This window comes from Raphanus sativus, chromosome 3 (genome assembly GCF_000801105.2).
Source record: "Raphanus sativus cultivar WK10039 chromosome 3, ASM80110v3, whole genome shotgun sequence".
NCBI classification, from domain to species: Eukaryota; Viridiplantae; Streptophyta; class Magnoliopsida; order Brassicales; family Brassicaceae; genus Raphanus; species Raphanus sativus.
The window spans coordinates 27,089,495-27,110,344 of NC_079513.1; the positions used below are offsets into that span (position 1 = coordinate 27,089,495).

Sequence of the window (20,850 nt, forward strand, 5' to 3'; positions counted from 1 at the left end):
ATTAAAGTTCTTTAAATAATGTTTTTCCAACAGACTGTTATTCTTTTTCTTTTTTTTTTGAATCAAACAGACTCTATTCTTAAAGAATTCATCTATTCGACAAAACACGGAAACAGCTTGTCTAAATCAAAAGAAGAGAAAAAGTCAAAAGAATCGAGAGGAGAGAGACAAAGAGACAAGGCCATGAAGGCCAAAGGCCCGTTAAGTAAATTAAGCCCAATAGTATATTCCTATGTATAGACATCAACAGAATGTGGGGATCTTTGGATGAAACCTTCACATGTTTAGGGCCTTTTTGGCAAAGAAAGATCCTTTAAGCAGCTTTTAAAGTTGTTTTCTCACCCACCACCATCTTGGTTATCATTATGTTTGTATGATTATTTAATGAAAGCTCTATTTTGGCTAAAATTAATATATATATTTAAAAAAAAAACTTAATAAGTATCTATCTTTTTCTTCGTATATTCAAAGAAGGTAGTTGTAATTATTATGAAAAAAAGCTTGCGAATGCATGTTATTTGCAAAGAGGACAAGTTTGAATTGTATGTATCCCTACCTTTTATTGTCGTTTTTGATAAAGAAAGATATTCCCTTTTAAAAGGATAAGAAAAGACAATTCCCTTTATTAAAGTTTTTTTATTTATTTTTGAACTGAAATTAAAGTATATTTAGTAACATCATCAGGAAGTGGAAACTATTCATAAATATAACTGTTACCGAATGATCATTATAGAAATGTGAATTAAATTAAACACTCATTAAACAATGACGTTTGGGATTTAAAAAAAAATTATAAGTGGTTGTAATTATAAATAATATTGTTCGACATTACCACGTAGGATTAGACAAACACCTAGAGAATGGTCGTGTGTCGGGAAATATTCATATGCAAACTTGTTGCTATAATTAAATACATCCAGTTACGAAATAAAAAAAAATGAAAATGTTTAATGGACAAAAACTGCTGGAAGATTTTCTCGAAATCTCTTCATTGATTCATTCTCTTTTCTTTTCTTTCTCCTTCATCTTCCTTTCACCTGAAATTCTTCAATCTCACTCTCACTTCCCCCTCTAACTAATTTTGTTCAGCTTCAAACATTCTTCGTTCCCACGTCAAAGAGATGAGTTCCAGCATTGTACATTGATCGATTCAATTTTGCAAAACAACTATTCTAATTTCTAAAATTCCACAACTTGGCGTCGTTAGCCTTTGAATTACGGATTATCGGTGTAGTGAGGAAAGAAGATTTCTCCAATTTCGTGTGAATTTGTTTTTATTTTTGTTTGCTGGGTGAAATTAGGGTTTGTGCACATCAGAATTGGGGGGAAATAAAGGAGATCTGGGGTTTAGGTCAACGGAATTGGGGTTTGTTACGAGGATGATCGGATTATTATTAGTTTACTAAAAGAAAAAAATCGACGGTTTGGATCTGATCGGAGGAGAGACAGCGCCAACGGGATGGCGCTGTTCCGTCGCTTCTTCTACAAGAAGCCTCCCGATCACCTTCTCGAGATCTCCGAGCGTCTTTATGGTGATATACATTATTCCCCTTTTGTCCGAATAAAAAAAACGATGAGATTTTTTTTTTCTTTTTGGCAATGGTTGTCATTTTGAGCTCAACTTTGTATCGCTTAGGCTTTGTTTAAAGCTTTCAACTTTATTAGAAGTTTTAGGAATCAGAATCTTTATCTTTGTCGTCTACTCTTTAACGAACCAAATGTTTTTGTTTTGTTTTGTTTTGTTTTGTTTGAGCAAGCTATATTACACTTCGGTATAGTAATTAACAATTCCATAGATTGACTTTTTTTTTTTGTCTTTCTCACGTCTTATTTGCAGTTTTTGACTGCTGTTTCTCGAGCGATGATGTTATGGGAGAGGATGAATACAAACTCTACTTGGGCGGCATCGTTGCTCAACTGCAGGATCATTTCCCTGAAGCGTCCTTCATGGTGTTTAACTTCAGAGAAGGAGACCAGCGGAGTCAGATATCAGACGTGCTGTCTCAGTACGACATGACGGTTATGGACTACCCTCGGCAGTACGAGAGCTGCCCCCTTCTGCCTCTCGAGATGATCCATCACTTTCTGAAATCTAGCGAGAGCTGGTTGTCCTTGGAAGGTCAGCAGAATGTTCTGTTGATGCACTGCGAAAGAGGCGGCTGGCCTGTTCTCGCTTTTATGTTGTCGGGGCTGTTGTTGTATAGGAAGCAGTATCAGGGCGAGCAGAAGACTCTTGAGATGGTGCACAAGCAAGCTCCCAAGGAGCTTCTTCATCTCTTGTCTCCTCTGAACCCGCAGCCTTCTCAGCTCAGATATCTTCAGTATATTTCTAGAAGAGATTTAGGTTCTGGCTGGCCTCCTTCGGACACGCCTCTTCTTCTGGATTGTTTGATTCTCAGAGATCTCCCACATTTTGAAGGGAGAGAAGGTTGCAGACCTATTGTTAGGGTTTATGGTCAGGACCCTAAAGCCAAAGCCAACAGGAGTTCCGTAGTTCTCTTTTCCACACCAAAGACAAAGAAACACACTCGCCTTTACCAGCAGGTACTTTTCAAACCGTTATATCTTAGTGACATATATGCATATGATCATCACATTGTTTAGGAGTTCGTTTGGTGATTTATTAAATGCTTAATGTTCATTTTTGTGATCTTACTTATCATGCAGGAAGAGTGTATCCTGGTGAAGTTAGATATCCAGTGCCGTGTTCAAGGGGATATAGTTCTGGAATGTATACACTTGCATGATGATTTGGTTCGTGAGGAGATGGTCTTTAGAATCATGTTCCACACGGCATTTGTGCGCGCTAATATTTTAATGATCCAACGAGATGAGATGGATATACTCTGGGACGCCAAGGACCAGTTCCCAAAGGAATTCAAGGCAGAGGTAAAGACCATTGTGTAATTTTTCTCTTCTCATACGTTAAACAATGCTGTTAAAGTTTGAATGCATATATACTCATATATGTATCAGGTACTTTTCTCTGGTGCTGATGCTGTGGTGGTGCCTACTATCGCAACGTCTCCAGTGTCAGAAGAAGATGATAACGATTTTGATATGGCTTCACCTGATGAGTTTTATGAGGTGGAGGAGATTTTCAGCGATGTGATTGATGGGCATGACTTGAAGAGAGGAGACTCAGATAGTTTTTTGGTTGTTGATACTGCTTCAGATGATTCTGAGGGTAAAGAGGTGTGGAAGGGGGACGTGGAGCCCAATGCGTTTCTAGACTGTGCATCTGATGATTCAAATCATAAACATGGGGATACCAGCACAGATCCAGTTAAAGATATCACTGTTGATGATGTACAGTATAGGTCAGATGGGAACGGAGATACCAGTGTTGTCTCAGTGAAGGATATAGTAATAGACGATGGTGATGAGCAGCGAAAGAGGACAGCAAAGGAGAATGATTCTAGAACAGCAGAGAGTCAACACAAAGGTGATGGAGAAGGCAATGATTCCCAGAAGCCTACAACTCAGAAACCAGATACCAATCTCGACAATCCCATATCTGAAAAAGCACAAGCTAAACCAAAGAAACAGGTCGGAGCAAATGCAAGACTGGCTGGAGATTCATTGAAACCAAAGTCTAAGCAGCAAGAAGCTCAGGGTCCTAATGTAAGAATGGCTAAGCCTAATGCAGTTTCTCGATGGATTCCCTCAAATAAGGGCTCGTATAAAGACTCTATGCATGTGGCGTATCCCCATACAAGGATTAGCAGTGCCCCAGCTTCGACCAAGGATGGTAAAAGAGCTACTTCACCTGATGGTGTGGTTACAAAGGATGCTAAGAGTAAAAATCTGAGAGCGTCTGTTTCTTCACCAGATATAAGGAGTCGACTCCTTATATCAACAGATTCTAGCCCAAAGGATAAGCCACTTTCTCTGCCTGTCTCTCCTCATCATTTGTCTCCACCATCTCATCATTCACATGCACATCCAGAGCTACCTTCTCTAACCAGTGAGACTGCATCGGTTTTACAATCTTCACAAGCAGCTGCATTACCTCCTCCACCGCCACCTCTACCGCCTACTTACTCTTCAACGAGCCAAAATGACAGCTACGCACAAAAAGCTCAGATCCCACCACCAGCTCCTCCTCCTCCATTTGCATCTAAGAGACCAAACAGTGGAACCATGTTACCTCCACCAGCACCTCCTCCTCCTTTGGCATCTGAGAAACCAAAAAGTGGAACCGTGTTGCCTCCACTGCCACTATCTCCACCTTGGAAGTCTGTTTATGCCTCAGCTTTTGCAACTCCTACGACATGTTCTACTTCTCAACCTCCTCCACCACCTCATCCGTCTGCATGCTTATCACCGGGCCAAACTAGTAGCCACTCTCAAACATCTCAGCTCCCATTGCCACCGCCTACTCCACCACCGCCTCCTTTTGCATCTGTTAGGCGAAACAGTGAAACCATGTTGCCGCCTCCACCACCTCCACCACCGTGGAAGTCTGTTTATACTTCAACTCTTGAAACTCATGAGGCATGCTCTACATCTAACAATTTTCCACGCCCACCACCACCTCCTCCTTTTAACTCATCAAATACACCAAAAGAAAATGGAGATCACGTTATTCCTTCGCCATCACCCAAGTCCTCTCCTATCAACGGTTTTTCTGCTCCTCCACCTCCTTTTAGTAAAGCACATTCAGTCCCTTTACCTCCACCACCACCTCCTCCTCCTCCAAGTTATGGGTCTCCAACCCAACCTCCTCCTTTTGGTCACATACGTTCAGTTCCTCCACCTCCTCCTCAGCCACCGAGTTATGGAACTCCTCCACCACCACCACCACCACCTTTTGGTAAAACTTTACCTCCACCACCACCACCACCTCCTTTTGGTAAAACTTCACCACCACCTCCTCCATTGGGATCTAGAGGTTCTCCGCCACCGCCACCACCACCATTTAGATCTGGGGGACCACCGCCTCCACCTCCTCCACCTATGGGTGCTCCACCACCACCACCACCACCTCCTATGCATGGAGGAGGACCACCGCCACCACCTCCTCCTATGCGCGGAGGAGCCCCACCGCCGCCACCACCTCCTGGTGGTAGAGTTCCTGGGGGACCGCCGCCTCCACCACCTCCAGGTGGTCGTGCTCCTGGTCCACCTCCGCCTCCAGGGCCAAGACCTCCAGGTGGTGGACCTCCTCCGCCTCCTGGACCAAGACCTCCCGGTGGTGGACCTCCAGATCCTAAGGGTGCAGGAAGAGGGCGTGGTCTTCCACGTCCAGGTTTGGGGTCTGCAGCTCAAAAAAAATCTTCTCTGAAGCCACTACACTGGGTTAAAGTAACAAGGGCCTTGCAGGGAAGCTTATGGGACGAGTTACAAAGACAAGGACAAACGTAATGGACTAACTTATCTTTGCATTGCTCTTGAGTTATTGAGATCGGTTTGCAATTAATCATCTTTTTTTCTTCTTTTCTGTCAGTGCACCAGAGTTTGATGTATCAGAAATAGAGACCCTTTTCTCTGCTATAGTGCCAAAACCGGCTGATAAAGCTGGAGGCCGAAAAAAATCGGTTGGGGCAAAGCCTGAAAAAGTTCAACTGGTAATGTTGAATATTATGGTGACTTTTGTCTTTATAAAATATAAATATTTCACTCTGTTTGATCTAAGTTTTTTTTCTTATGGTTTTCCAGATTGACCTTAGGAGAGCCAATAACACGGAAATTATGCTTACGAAAGTAAAGATGCCGCTGCCTGATATGATGGTAAGCTCGTATACCTACTTAGTTGAGTACAAGTCGTTACTCTTATAGCATGATAACTGTTCACAATATTCTTTGCTTCGTCCAGGCTGCAGTTCTGGCAATGGATGATACTGTACTAGATAGTGATCAAATAGAGAATCTTATAAAGTTTTGTCCAACCAAGGAAGAGATGGAACTTCTAAAGGTTACGTGACTTGTCTCTTTATTTTTGATGTCTTTTGTGAAATACTATCATTATTCACTTGAAGATCGAGTCCTGAATCTTGGTTGGAATTGAATGTGTTGCTGCAGAACTACACTGGTGACAAGGCAACCTTGGGAAAGTGTGAGCAGGTCTGTTTAAATCTCGAAATTATTACCAATCTCTGTTTCTTACTATAAAATAGTTTTAACAATTTGCTTAGCTAATGCTTTTTTTTGGTCTCTCATCCTGTTTTGTTACCACAGTACTTCCTAGAGCTAATGAAGGTGCCACGAGTAGAATCGAAGATGAGAGTATTTTCCTTCAAGATTCAGTTTCGTACTCAGGTCCGGTGTTATTACTGTTAACATTTGTGGTTCATCAGTGTCCGTGTAGTTGTAAATTTATTTGTCCTATTATTAATGGTGGTTGTTTCTGTGCAGATAATAGAGTTCAAAAAAAGTTTAACTGCGGTAAATTCTGCGTGTGAGGAGGTCAGATGCTTGCAAGAAAATATAACTCTTAATTTTTGTGTAGTCATATGTCTCTTTCTTAGACTTCTTTCTCCTCGTTGCTTTGTTCATCAGGTCCGTACTTCACCAAAGCTAAAAGAAATTATGAAAAAGATTCTTTACCTGGGGAACACATTGAACCAAGGAACTGCGAGGGGTAAGTATTAAAAATTTCTCTGTTTCAATGTGGGCTTATCCCAGAATGGTGCCTTTGTTTGGCTACGTCATTTACCTGTTTTATCTGAATACATATCCTCTGTGGTTTGATAAAACCCTTGTTCTGCTTTATGCAGGCGCTGCCGTGGGATTCAAGTTAGACAGTTTATCAAAACTAAGCGATACGCGTGCTGCTAACAGCAAGATGACTCTCATGCACTATCTTTGCAAGGTAAAGTTCAATCGCAAAAAGCAGCCTCTAGATTCCGGTTAGGGTCCTTAAACTTTCCTCTTTCTTGTGTCTAGGTCCTTGCTTCAAAGGGATCAGATCTACTGGACTTCCCAAAGGATCTTGAGAGTCTTGAATCAGCTTCAAAGGTTCGCTTTCTGTGCTTTATCGGTCCTCTCTTCCTTAGTTGTAATTGGCTCATCATTTGAGTGTCCTGTCGATTCAGATACAATTGAAGTCGCTGGCTGAGGAAATGCAAGCTATAATCAAAGGACTGGAGAAACTGAACCAGGAGCTCACTGCATCTGAAAGTGATGGTCCTGTTTCTGAAGTTTTCCGTAAAGTATGTTGTTGTTTTTTTTCGTTTTTGTTTATACTCTTCATGAATTTGAGATTAGTTTCGATAAAACCTAGTTTTGTGTTTCTGATGACAGACATTGAAGGACTTTATTTCTGTTGCCACTAGCGAAGTAGCAGCTGTAACAAGTCTTTACTCTGTCGTGGTAATTTGACAACCTCTACTAGAGATCCCTAATCTCTTACATTTTGATCATATGTTTGATCCTCAAGTGGTGTTTTTTTTTTGGTTTTCTTTAATGATGGGACAGGGAAATAATGCAGATGGACTTGCGCACTATTTTGGCGAGGATCCCAAACGTTGTCCATTTGAGCAAGGTTTGGCGCGGAATATAAACTTCATCCTCTCTATTTTGTGCAATACATTAGAGAAAATGGTTCACTGTTATTGTATAGCTGGATAACATCACTTGTTGATTGATCGAATTGGTGCAGTTACCGCGACCTTGTTAAATTTCATAAGGCTGTTTAAGAAAGCACACGAAGAGAACATCAAGCAAGAGGAACTGGAGAAGAAGAAAGCCGTCAAAGACGCGGAGATGGAGAAGGAGAAGGCGGCCAAAGAAGCGGAGATGGAGAAGGAGAAGGCTAAAGAAGCCAGTCTCACAAAAACACCAGTTGATGATGATGATAGCTGACACCAAAAAAGAAAAACTCTCAAAGCGAACCGAACAAAGGTGGTTTTTTGATGCCAGCAGGTGGTGCTGTTGATGAAAACGTTTCTACAGAGAGAGTGTGGCACAGGGCGGTTTGTGAGGTTAAAACACGATTGGAGTGATAATGGGAAGAGCTGTTCGCCAGGGAGGGGGCTATCGAGGGGAACTATTAGAAGATTCAGAGGCAGGTCCTTTCCTCCACTATCACGTTACATAACTAACAAGTACACCACATTGATTCAATTCTAACTTGTAAATTAATTAGAATAATTTTTTTCTCTTCTATTTCCCTGATTAGAGGGAGTTTTTGATAAATTGAAATGTTGTATAGGTAGAGAGTGAGATGTGTAGTGTGTAACTTTGTATCGTTAAAAAGTCATGTGAAAAATAAATAACAGGGCATAGTAGTTTCTTCTTCTTGTTCAGTTAACTCTGAATCTCTGATCATTAAAAACTTATATGTTTTGATCAAAAGAAAAAACTAATCTTTGTGTAATAAACATTTAGCCAAACGCAAACGCACACAAGAAGTAGAAGAAGAAGAAGAGTGTTATACGGCACGTGCGAATGTGATGTCCGAATTTTTTAAGCCAACGAATAAGCAAAACAGAGCACAAATCTCGTGAACTTGGGGGATCCCAAAGTTTGAAACTTTCTTCTTCTTCCTTCCTCCCTCACGTAATCTATAACCACCCTAGCACCTCAAATCAAATGGCCGAAGAGGACGTTAGACACTCTCAGCAACACCTGATCGAGCCCATGGATCCCGTTTCGTCTATGGTTGTCATCAGAGAATCCCCAATTTTCGCCAAGGACGACCGTCTCGTCTTCCCGCCGGTCAACCACGAGAATCTCCAGCTCGCTTCTTCCATCTCCGAATTCGATAACAGATACCTCGAATCCCCGTCGGAATCCGACTCCCCGTCATCTTCCTCGAGAGGCTCCGCTTCCTCTTTCTCCTTCCCGTCTGATTCAGACGGACAACCTCCTCTCGCCGCGTGCGAGTTTTACCGGAATCCTCCGTCGGAAAACGAAGAAAAATCTCCGCCGTCCGATTCAGGTGGACAATCGCCGCCGCCGCCGCCGAGGAAGGTCTTGTATCATCGTGAGGCTGATGATGTGCTCCAGCATTGGTGGGAGCTTCTTCTCGTACGTGCGTACTCCAAGTTCAAGAATTTGATGACGTGGTTCTCGACGACTCTACGACCGTTTTATCCACTCCTTGCCGTTGCGGTCTGGTGGTGGATGCGTGTGCGAGCTCGCCGGAGGCGTGTCGATGGAGAAACCGCGTGTCGCCTTCGAGATGCGATCAAAGAGAGAGACGAGGTGCGCAAAACTGTTTTAACCTTTTTTTTTAGTGCATACGAAGTGTTCGATGAAATGTGTCTAAGAGACATGAATGTTAATTAGCTCAATTTTTTTTTATTTTTTTGTTTTGCACAGAGGATAGTTCAGCTATTGCATCAGATTGCTCAAATGAATGAGTTACTGATAAAACACCACCACAAGGAGATCGTATCAAGATAGATGATGATGATTCAAAAAACTCTCTTTAGCTTGATTCTTTTGTTTCTTGTTTTATATTCTTTATTACCAAAGTCCACTCTGTTTCTGTCAGTTCCTTTACATTTCAATCTCTCTAATAAATAAGACAAGACGTAGACTCTCCCTGTTCTAACTTTACGATGATGAAAGGTACTTGAACAGAATGATATGTTATTATATTATATATTTCATCCCTGAGCCACTTCTGCTGCTATAGAATTACAAGAGTGGCAACAGCTTCCTCGATTCCCTATTACATAACAAGCTCAGGATTTCAAAATGTCAAATTCTTTATATTATGTAAAAGAGATGATGATAACTCCCAAGACTTGAGTCTCAAGTGTTGGCACTCTCTGTTCAGGTTTCCACTATCATCTGAAAATAAGAGCCCTCTAAAGATTTACAGGTGAACCTTAAAACAACATCAATGAAGCAAAGGGAAGCATTAAGCTTACAAGATGAACATCCAGCGGAAGATCTGTCACAAAACGACCGTCCATCACATCAACATAGAATCCAATCACAACGTGCTTGCTAACTCAACCGCTTTAACCTTGACAGAAACAGATATAAAGCAACAAACTTTTAAGCAGAAGCAAATGCAAGTAAGTTTTTCAAGGAGAGAAACCAAACAATGATATCACTTTTCGAAAAAGTTCACATAACAAAATAAACATCTCTTAAACTACACATTACACATACAGTGCAATGAGAAACACTATACTCTTAATAGAAACTACACTAACTCAGTATAAAGGGAAAGCCAAATCTCCCATCTGCTTCTTCTTCCTTATTAGTCTCTCTTCACTCTCAAGCAAGAAACAAAAACCAATAAAAATCTCGACTCCTTTTGAAACAGAGGAGCTCTGAAGATCCAAGAAGACGCCACCTGTGTCGTAGGGCTCGTGCGGGACGTAACGTAAAGCACACTTGTGCCTCCCAATCACACTCCCAAGGGGGCTAACAGAGATCGATTCATTTACTTCCGTAGCTTTAGGGTTACTTTCGTAATTAAACTGATTCGCGGTTCTTCTCGGTACCATGTTTATCGATAACCAATTAACAATCGTGGTATTGTCGAACCGGATTTGGTCTGGTCTGGTCTGGTCTGGTGTAGGATAGCAATTATTTCAGATATTGCATGTTTTTTTTTTCTTTACCAGGTGGGGTTATTAATTCTAGTATTTCAGTGGATTTATAAAAAAATTTGGATTTATAGAAATAATTGACAAACCCCTTAATTTCAAAATCAAGCAAACAGATTTCAAAATCAATGATATAAATTTTAAAATCAAAACAAGTGGATTATTATAAATTTATGAAATGGATTTGAAAGTACAGTTCTGATTGCGTTGGGATCTAATTTATCATCTTCATGCGATATAATATATATATATATATATATATATATATATATATATATATTTTTTTTTTCTTCTGAAGTTTTTCAATGTCCAAGATTTCTGCTTCATATTTGATAATGTATTTGTGCTCATAAAGTGATAAACATAAGCATCATCATTCTAGCAGGTCTTAAAATAGTGAGGAAACATTTCAGAAAAAAAACAAATCTTCTTCGTTAACAATGATTCTGTGTCTACGGCAACAACAGTTTTTTTCTTTTTCTTTTTGCTAAAAAACAGCAACAACAGTTACAATGGTGTTTGAGGCACATAGACACGACGACCTTCTTCTGCAACAACAAAAACATGCCATTCTACACAACAATATGATAACTAATAACACAGCTTAGTTTGCATGTATTATGCAAAGTTTGTATGTACTATGCAATACGTTTGTATGTGAGACGTGTGTCTTTTGAAAATGAATAAAAGACATAATAACAAGGTTTGTATCAACTGCTGAACCGCCTTTATTAGGGCACAAAAATATAAAGAATCGGGAAAACAACAATTATACAAATCCAATCAAAATAACAAGATTTAACTTGATATTTGTTCCTTTGTATTTTATTCTCAAAAATACTCATCAATCCACTCAAATCAAAATTAAAATCAAATTCTCAAACAAATCATTAATATTGAATAACACTTGATTCTAAAATCGGTTTTAAAATCATGGAACCAATAACAGCATATTTAAAATTAGATTTTAAAATGATAGAACCAATAACACTTGATTTAAGTTGGATTTTCAAATCTATTAAAATAGCTAAACCAATAACACCCCCCAAGCTCTGAGTTGACTGATTTCTAATTAGAGAATTTAAGTTTCTTACCTATTTGTTGAATATTTAAAAAAAAACATTTATCTAATAACACAAAAGTAAAATTTGAGTAAAATTTGCAGTTTGTCCGTCTATATTACATCATGATCTAAGACTATTCTACTTTAATCAGATGAATACAATATATTTTACGATTACGCAATATATAGACGATTGTGATGAATAACTAAGCAACACATGTAAAAACACATGAAAACACATTTAAGACTTTTTTACCCTAAGAATACATGAACACTACCATAAGCATTACCACATGTTCCCTAATTGAGATTTAGTAAGAAGATAAAGAGCTGATTATGTTTTATGCAATTGCATCCGTTAGAAGTATACTAAAAAATTCTCAATCATATAAGAAAAATATTTTTATCTTTCACCAACCGTTCTGTTGTCCAATCATTTCATTGCTCCGGTATTTAGTTATATATGATTGTAAAATCATTTTGGAATAAATATATTGAAGTAAAACAATTTTACTTTGAGTTCAGCTGAAATATTATCAATTAAGTTGACTATTATTCTTTTACTTTTACTCTATGTACTATTGAAAAAGTGAAAGAAAAAACCACTAAGTATTTTTAATTGAAAAGAAAAATAAAATTAACTGGTTTTTCTCGCTCTTTCATCTTTTTAAATTTTGATATTTACCCGGTTTCCCACCTTTTACTCTATATAACTCCAAAGTTTATTTAAGGTCATCTCCAACTTAACACTAAATTTTTATTTTAGTGTGATTTTGACAAAAAAAAATTCTCCAATTTAACACTAGAAATTACACCATTTTAGTACAACACTATAATTTCACACTAAATTTGGTGTAATACTATTCACCACATTAAAAATACTATTCATCCAATTAAAATACTATTCACTTATTTTATTAATAAAACACATAATTAAATAAACTAAAAATAAAAACATAAATATAAATAATTATATAATTGTTTTTAGTGATAAGTTTAATGTTATGGTTGAGGATGAATATTTTTGGTGATGAAACTACACTAAAATAGTATGATTTTGATAATAAAATAGTGTTATAGATTAGAGACGCTCTAAGTCAATCACCAATACAAAATAAAAATAAAAATAAAAGGGCAAGACAAGTGACATGTTTCAAATTACCAGGGAGGAGGTTAGGTAGCAAGAATCTTTGCACGGTACACGTTTATGGGATCATTCATCTGTCTTCCATCACGTATATGTGACAGCCTTGTCCCTCCCTCTAGGCTCTTCCACGATTCACTTTTATCATTGGTCTCTAATCAGATGTTATATCTAGCTACACTGTTGACGCTTTAGGTTTTAATGTCTTTTTAGGAAAAAACGATTAATTAAGAAAAATTAATGTTTATTAATTGTTTCAAATCTCATAAGTCTTCTTGCTTATACCTGTGCTAGATACTGGGAATTGTGGACTTTTTGACTCAAATTTTTTTAGTATGCGGACTCAACCGTTGATAATACCGTTTAGAACGTAACTACAGTATTTCCTAAGTAGTTAGACTAGCGATCACGAGTATTTACTCTCAAGACCCATAACACCACCATCCACTTAGTATAGTATATTGAAAATTTATAAGCAAAATAGTTTTTGGATTTCTAGGTTTCGATAACGTAAGATTTTGTGTGGATTGATTGTGCGTTACAATAGGTCTGATCGGTAACGGCTGTAAATTTAAAAAATTTGCTGTAGAAAAAAGTTGTAGACTTTTAGCTTTAACTTTAAATTTTATTGCTCTAAATTATATGGAAAGCTCAAAAAAATTGATCTGAATATTTAGTTTTAGAAAGCACTTACACAGCTGTAAATTATTTCTGGAGCTGTAATTTTTATAAAATCATTAAAGCTTGATTGCTGTGAATTTGATGCTTTAAAAATAAATGGTGCTCTGGACAGCACATACAGCCATTACCAATCACACCCAATATCTAAATCTGTTTTCATGAATTAGAAGCTGCTAGAGATTCTTAGTAGCAAACCAAATTTCGAATGAAAAAAAAAGGAAATACCTATACTATTAAAACAGGAGAACTTTTTATCGACTATGTTTTGGACTATCAAAAAAGTCATAACAGTCCAACTAAAATAATTTTATTAGTTATTATCATATAATGTTTTTCTAATCTAACAAATATCTATTAATATTTCAAGATTTGTAAAATAGAATTAATTTAACTTCCTATTTTTTCTCTTACAACTAACTTAATAATATTTTGAAAATAAGATATCTAAAAGATATTGTCAAGTATCCTTTTCTAAGATTTTATTATAAAAATATATTTTATGTCTTTTTATTTAAGATGTAAACATAAATTCTTTTTAATATTTATTTTTAAATAATAAAATTCGTAATAATATTAAATAAATTATTAACAAATATTAATTCTTTCATTATAGAATAAAAATAATATTCCCATAATGTTTATATTCATAATTAAATTAATACATCAACTAATAAATATAAAGTAAGTTAATTAATTTATTAAATATTTTATAAATCATAAAATTAAAGAATAACATACATTCATGAATTTTACCACATACTTCAACGTATTAAAATAAAATATTAAAGTAAGATATATAAAATAAGAAATGATTACATATTTAAATTTGAGTATTAAAAATAATTCAATACAGTATGATACGGGTTGAATGAAGTATATTTTATTTATATAATAATAAAATAAATTTTGACCAATATAAAAATTAAAAATAGTTTCTTACTATAATTTACAGCTTTAAATATAAGTAAAATTAATAATTATGGGTTTTATAAATGAATTATCTTATTTTAAACAAATTATATTTTTTAATTTTAATTTATGTATCTATAAAAACAATTTTAAATAAAAATACATGTATTAAATTTCTAATTTTCAGTAGATAAATGTTTGAAAAAAAAACTAAGCCCATTGATCCGGGTCGGGTAAACATAAGTATAATTATATTAAGTTATTTTCATAAATAACTGAACGGTTTATATATCTCTTGAACCAAAAAAGAAAAAAAATTATAGTCAAACTGAAACCGAAATCCAAAAAGAAAAACAACCTAAAATCAAAACAAAAAACCAAACATTATATTTAAACATATTGTTAATAAAAAGACGGGTTAATAAATTTGTTGACTAAACCAATCTCAAACATTTAACAAACGAAGAAGATCAATACATAGGATGATGACAAAAAAAAAATCTTATCCGTCCTTTGAAAGGGCGGGTCAAACTCTAATATATATTATTAAAATATAAGTACAAATATAATTTATCCCTTAATTTTACAAGTTATTTATATTTCAATGCCACTGAAGCTATAATTTTCTTTCACATTAATTAATGTTGTCTTTTCTAATTAATAAATACATTTTCCTAATTCAAATTCTTACCTACAAAAATGGAAACAATTTATTAAACGTAAGAAAAATAGAGAAAATAGAAATGGTAAAATATATTCTTTTATTGTGCCATCGCTTAACTGTAACATCCATTTTTCTCTTCACGTACAAACAGTGGAGGATTACTTTAGCTTTTAAGAAAAATATTAAAAAAACATGACTTCAAGTCTTCATTGCTATCATACATAATTAATCCTAAAAGTCCAATGTTCAATCACGTTCTCCATGGTATCATATGGATATCACCTCTTTGTGAAGTAAATTGTGCAGTGCAATCATCAACACATGTATTAATTACTGTAACATATAACCGAGTTAGATACAGATATATTTCTTAGAGAATAAAATGCAAATATCTATACAAATCCATTTTTGTAATCTTTCTACACAAATCAGATAGAAAATGTTTATACGGCCACATGTCAGACTATGAAAATAAACAACAACAGCGCAAGATTTTTTTTTTATAAATTTATTTTATTTCCAAATATGTTTATATATTTTATATATTTATAAATTTATTTTATTTTTAAGGGATGTTAAGATTTCGGAATTGAAAAAATTATGACCCACCTCTATATTATTTTAATTAAGAAATTTAAATTTTATATAAAAATATTTTATTAAACTTTTAATTTTAATTTTTATTATAACTACAAATATTAAATTTTAATAACGTTTAAATATTACAAATATATCACATAGTATAAAAAGAGTAAAAACATAAAATAAATACCCGCCTGGTCGGACGGATCAAGCTCTAGTAGCAATTAAAGTCGTTGACGAGCAGCCACATGAAAACCAACTCTCTTGAATCACATACTATATGATGTTTATAACAATGATGCCATCAATGGACGTTTTATTAAAAGTGGCTTTGTTTGCACAAGACATTGTGTTTACTCACTTATTGCTCTTTAGCTTTTCAGTATAAATGGTGAATTTGTGGACCATATATTACACAAATTGGGAACATCATTTTTTCTTGTTTGTTTTATTCGTTTATTAGTAATTCTGCTATTCAAAATTGTGTTGAAAAAGGATGATGCCCCCACGAATGATTACGAAATATCACAATACTTTATATGTAAACTGAAAACAATTTCAATAGACTCTATGAATATTTTATCAAATGAAAAAAAACTTTATCAGGCTTTTTGTCTACCGAGAAGTTGTATATGGTCGGTAGAATTATTCAAATGCAGAAAAGTTAGCTTATGTTCACTAAAATGTATTAAGAATATAACAAAACAATGTTTTATATTTATTTATTTTTGTTCAACAACAATGTTTTATATTTAAATATGAAGAATACGTATATATACAAAGCTGTTTACCAAATACAAGCTTTATTAAAAAAACTCGCGTCTACCGCAAATCAGATACAAACTGATCCACGACATTACATGGTTCTCTAACTAAGAGAATCCCTTATTAGCTATATAGTAAACATACATAATGGTGAAACCCTATTCTTGGGCTTGCTAAACCACGAATTTAACCAGTAAGCAACCAACGGATCATATGAAGTTCTTTTCGACTAATCTTGGTTCGTATCATGAGAAAAGTCGGAATCGTCAAGAAGATAATTGGACCAATCGGTTAGGTTTCGCATCATACTGTCTTCATCAACGCTTGTTGATGAGACATCATCAGACAAAAGGAGATCTTGATCATATCCTATAATGTCATCAGCTTCCTCGGCTGCATCGTTATTAAATTGCTCCAGAAACTGCGAGAAATCGTAGTCAGAATTGTTGAGATCAAAGTTCATGCATATATCTTCCTTCATATGATCGATATATTCAGATGAGTTAGAGAATGGATCGAGTTCGTCCATCTGAAATTGACTAGTCTCGGAAAAGCCATCATTGAGACATGGCTGGGACAGAGTTGTAGAGGGGATCAAGGTTCCTTCCATGGACGCTGATATGATATTACCCATGGAAGCTGCCTTAGTTGCAACTTTGTTTAACAGTTCTGATGTAGCACTCGATTTCTTGGGTTTCAAGGAACCATAGTTTCTCGGTGTCTCCTCACTGTTGCATGAGCCTGAAGAGAGATGAAGAGACTTTGGAGACATGGAACCCGAGTGTGATTGCTCATCTAGGTTACTCGGGTTTGAGTCATCTTGGAAATCAGAAGTCTTGGGCGTGGCTGGTTCAGGGTTAGAGGCAAGTGGCTTTTGGGTCAAGGGATCGATACCCTGATCGAGCAGGCGTTTCTTGAGATGTGTGTTCCAGTAGTTCTTGATCTCGTTGTCTGTTCTTTTGGGCAAATGTCTTGCTATTACCGACCATCTTGTACGCACAACGAAAAGAATAATAAAGCAAAACTAATTTGATCATGTGTTAAAATTTAGAATATTAGTCTCATGTTTCATAATAATTATTATTTTGATATTTCTTGACACAAATTAAGAAATATATAAGATAAATTCATTATGTTCAGTTGGTGATTGGTATTTTGTTCTAATTAAAATGTATTCAAATCTGACTTCTGTTTTTTGAGGTTAACTTATATTTTTATATCATTTATTTAAAAAGTTAAAACTAATGTTGTAAGCTTAAAATTGCAGAAATAATGGTAAACCGAAGTGTATTACTTGTTTCCACGTGAAGCGTGAAGCATGATGATAATCTGCTCCTCCTCGTAGCTAAATTCTCCTCTCTTGATATCTGGTTTCAAGTAGTTAGCCCATCGCAATCTACAACTTTTTCCACATCGTTTTAGTCCTAAACACCATAGCCATACAAACATCATGAGCTAGACCATACATAATTCATATATACAAAACTATATATTATGCATGCAAGTGTCGAAATAATATACCAGCTTTTTGGGGAATGTCACGCCATCCTCCTTCGCCATGTTCTTGAATGTAAGAAATGAGTTTCTTGTCTTCTTCAATGGTCCATGCTCCTTTCTTCAGCCCTTCTCCCACACAACATGCCTTTCTTGACATTTTTTTGCTTCTTCTTCTTCTTCTTCTTCTTCTTCTTCTTCTTCTTCTTCTTCTTTTTCTTCTTCTCTCTCTCCCTCTCTTTCTCTCTCTCTCTCTCTCTGATATGAAAGAAGAAGATAAACAGAAACGTCGTCTAATTTAAGGCAATAGACCAATGGATCTGGTCAGGAGAACTTTAATGCATTTGAATATGAAACTAACTGAGAAACTATGATAGATGGTTAATTGATTACGTGTTTTCATGTTCAGGAACATTTGAAACAATGGTAGAAAAAGTCGAAGATATATGAAAGATCTAAGACATAGCGAGCTACTTCTCTAAATCATATGTGTTTATGAGCATATATATAAGCCCTATGATGAATTAACTTTACACGTGCCAATATACTATATAAAATCACGTAGAATAAATAAATTAAAATAATAATGATAACAATATTGACTCTATAAGTTTAGTGACCATATCTTTTCTTTGGAGTTACTGAAACTGTTCAAATGGTTTGATAGAGAAAAATGAAATAAGTCAAATAACGTTGTGCGAGTAAATAATAATAATACAGTGCCGACCAAAAAGAGTGAAAATATGGTTATCATATCATTTCAAATTATAATGCAAAATATAAGAAGTATATTTTGTGGTAAAATCATAAATCTATTTCTCCCTTTCTCTTCTCCTCTTTGAAACAATTTAATTATTTACACTTTTCATCTCTCTGACATCCAGCATTTTATTGGCGTCCTGCATTTTGCCCACATCGGAGATGGTTTCCATCTAGTTTTTTTCAAAAAAAAAAAATAAAAAAAAAATAACTATGTCTCGTTTTCATCCGGAGTTTAAGAATCCTTTTTAATTGTTTTATAGTTTTGTTTTGAGACATTCATATCTGAAAAGGATATACAACTTATAAGGTGCAGTGATACGTCTTCAGATGACTCTCCGGTGCTTTCTCACGGTGATTCTCACCTAAATGTTCATGTCCGAATCACTGAAAAGTGCGGTGAAAAGGTCGGAAGTCTTGTTTACATCCATATAGTAGTACCTTACCTCTCAAGCCTTATATGTTTATGTGTAGTAACTTATAATAAAAATGTGCATCAATGTAATTTATGTTAACTAAGTTGCCATTTTTTTCAAAAAAAAAAAACTAAGTTGCCATTTATTTGGTCATGCGACGTGAGATCATCATGCTTTATATTTCATTAAGAAAATTCATGATTGAATTACCGTCGGTGGTATTAATCTCCCCTAAAAACTTATTTGAGCCTCAGCCCAATTGTTATTTAAATAATATTTAAATAATATATACCCTAAAATGAATCATCACGTGTTGTAGCATCAGTCCTATTTGTTTGCCACTTTGGATAGTAACACTAACTAAAGACTGTACGCATAATTCAATTAAAGTCATTTTGCTTAATTATTAATTAGTGTTCGTTTCTCATATATCTCACTCGGCCTTCTCTGTAGCTTTTTTCGTTTCTAAAAATCTGTTAATTACGCCTCTTCAGAACTTGCGGAGTTAAACTAAAATAGTAAGTAACCCCACAGAAACATATCACACCACTTTAAGCAAAACGAAATAAAACAAATCACATCAATTGTATGTTATTGGAGTGCATATTTCATATGTTAAAGAAATAATTATAAATAAATTTACATACAATATTGCTTAATACAATCTCAACTTTAAAATTGACTAGAGAGAGAGTAGAGACGCAAGCCCTGCTCGAATGACGGCTGGATTTTCAAAATGGGATGAAATCTTCTTTTTATTTTCTCGCTAACTAGTGGGATAAAATCTTGCCATATATAATGATTAGCGGAGTACATATATAATAATAATTTTCAAAAAAATTTATAACATTAGTCACATGAAGTATTTTATGTTAATTTTATCTTTCAAATGCAGGTAAGTAGAAATTATTTGTCCAAAATTGTTATTTCATTTATTAGTGGCAATCTTTTCAAAACTGGTTCACTACTGATATAATAAAAATTCGAAATCACCTAAGATTGCATTATTATAGTTAAGGAATGAGAAATTCCCCGAAGTAAATAAAAAAAACGTATAAATATTTTATTAGTTATTTTCTGGCATGTTTGTTGCTTAGGTTGTCACTTTCATGATCAGTACAAGTGCGAAATGGAATAATTTTTTGGGTTAATATGCAAGTTGAAAATAATGTGGCATGATTGATACAGATAAAACATGGACGCAGTAGAGAGACGATCGGAGGTGCACCTAATTTGATATTTGCATTATTGTATGTTGATTAATATACGAAATCTACAGATATTATCATCGTACGGATACACTATAAGATTAGTATCACCTTGCATGGCTGTTAAACTATTGGCAGTGATGCAAAAAACTATTGGCAGTGATGCATGTACAATATAAGAATCTGAGTTAGTAATGCATGTACAATATTGTTCAATGAAAACTGAGTTAACATCATATATTTTAAAAGCGTAATTGGATTTTCATTGCTTAAGTAGAATTCACAGTTATTTAATACATAATCATTTCAGAATGATTTAATGAATTAGTAAAAAAAATCTTAATACCTTGTGAATAAGAAAATAGGTTATAAAATGTGATCTGTAATAGTATTAGCATGTAAGATCAGTCCTAAGATCATCATTTTAGAAAAAAAGAACAAAGGAGCTGATAGATTGATGTTGGACCTGGATAAAGAGAGATTGAGACAAACAGGCAATAGTCATGGAGCACTAGTGAATCCTAAAAGAATAGAGAGAAATAAATTCAAACTAAAAACAAAGTGAAGAAATGATACAACGTGGAGCCAAAGGAGAGAAACAACTATGACATATGCCCATTGACATTAATCATATGAGAGGTTCATGCATGT

At 35.1% G+C, this 20,850-nt stretch overlaps 3 protein-coding genes and 1 long non-coding RNA gene across 5 annotated transcripts; 2 read left to right on the forward strand and 2 right to left on the reverse strand.

Annotated features, from left to right (window-relative positions):
* The first annotated feature begins 900 nt into the window (after positions 1 to 900).
* On the forward strand, positions 901 to 8,238 carry LOC108847349 (formin-like protein 20). Of its 2 annotated transcripts, XM_018620570.2 has the most exons (17): positions 903 to 1,532; positions 1,838 to 2,544; positions 2,668 to 2,889; positions 2,977 to 5,363; positions 5,450 to 5,570; positions 5,662 to 5,733; positions 5,819 to 5,917; positions 6,025 to 6,066; positions 6,181 to 6,261; positions 6,358 to 6,408; positions 6,502 to 6,583; positions 6,720 to 6,814; positions 6,889 to 6,960; positions 7,038 to 7,154; positions 7,246 to 7,314; positions 7,420 to 7,486; positions 7,604 to 8,238. In XM_018620570.2, exons 1-17 carry the CDS (start codon positions 1,460 to 1,462, stop codon positions 7,804 to 7,806), a joined length of 4,560 nt encoding a protein of 1,519 aa, XP_018476072.2. In that variant the 5' UTR covers positions 903 to 1,459; the 3' UTR covers positions 7,807 to 8,238. The 2 variants fall into 2 exon arrangements, with proteins under 2 accessions (XP_056861479.1, XP_018476072.2); XM_057005499.1 differs by having other exon boundaries at positions 901 to 1,532; positions 6,358 to 6,583.
* A 119-nt stretch (positions 8,239 to 8,357) lies between these two features.
* On the forward strand, positions 8,358 to 9,505 carry LOC108847350 (uncharacterized). The gene is made up of 2 exons (XM_018620571.2): positions 8,358 to 9,150; positions 9,268 to 9,505. Exons 1-2 carry the CDS (start codon positions 8,536 to 8,538, stop codon positions 9,349 to 9,351), a joined length of 699 nt encoding a protein of 232 aa, XP_018476073.1. The 5' UTR covers positions 8,358 to 8,535; the 3' UTR covers positions 9,352 to 9,505.
* Positions 9,506 to 9,609: 104 nt separating this feature from the next.
* On the reverse strand, positions 9,610 to 10,515 carry LOC108847352 (uncharacterized). The gene is made up of 3 exons (XR_001948948.2): positions 10,116 to 10,515; positions 9,825 to 9,922; positions 9,610 to 9,744 (listed from the first exon to the last, which is right to left on the reverse strand). It is a non-coding gene; the product is annotated as an uncharacterized LOC108847352 (long non-coding RNA).
* A 5,823-nt stretch (positions 10,516 to 16,338) lies between these two features.
* LOC108844448 (transcription factor MYB29) lies at positions 16,339 to 18,300 on the reverse strand. Its single transcript, XM_018617707.2, has 3 exons — positions 17,844 to 18,300; positions 17,617 to 17,746; positions 16,339 to 17,311 (listed from the first exon to the last, which is right to left on the reverse strand). The coding sequence occupies exons 1-3, from the start codon at positions 17,974 to 17,976 to the stop codon at positions 16,552 to 16,554; spliced, it is 1,023 nt and encodes a 340-aa protein (XP_018473209.2). The 5' UTR covers positions 17,977 to 18,300; the 3' UTR covers positions 16,339 to 16,551.
* Between the last annotated feature and the right edge of the window lie 2,550 nt (positions 18,301 to 20,850).

Excerpts from the sequence above, each read along its gene's own strand:
- LOC108847349 (XM_057005499.1), top strand. The coding sequence starts at position 1,460 with ATGGCGCTGTTCCGTCGCTTCTTCTACAAGAAGCCTCCCGATCACCTT. Across the intron at positions 2,545-2,667 it reads ACACTCGCCTTTACCAGCAG|GAAGAGTGTATCCTGGTGAA; the intron begins GTACTTTTCAAA and ends CTTATCATGCAG. Across the intron at positions 7,315-7,419 it reads CAAGTCTTTACTCTGTCGTG|GGAAATAATGCAGATGGACT; the intron begins GTAATTTGACAA and ends ATGATGGGACAG.
- LOC108847350 (XM_018620571.2), top strand. The coding sequence starts at position 8,536 with ATGGCCGAAGAGGACGTTAGACACTCTCAGCAACACCTGATCGAGCCC. Across the intron at positions 9,151-9,267 it reads CGATCAAAGAGAGAGACGAG|AGGATAGTTCAGCTATTGCA; the intron begins GTGCGCAAAACT and ends TGTTTTGCACAG.
- LOC108844448 (XM_018617707.2), bottom strand. The coding sequence starts at position 17,976 with ATGTCAAGAAAGGCATGTTGTGTGGGAGAAGGGCTGAAGAAAGGAGCA. Across the intron at positions 17,747-17,843 it reads TGACATTCCCCAAAAAGCTG|GACTAAAACGATGTGGAAAA; the intron begins GTATATTATTTC and ends TATGGTGTTTAG. Across the intron at positions 17,312-17,616 it reads CACGCTTCACGTGGAAACAA|ATGGTCGGTAATAGCAAGAC; the intron begins GTAATACACTTC and ends TGTGCGTACAAG.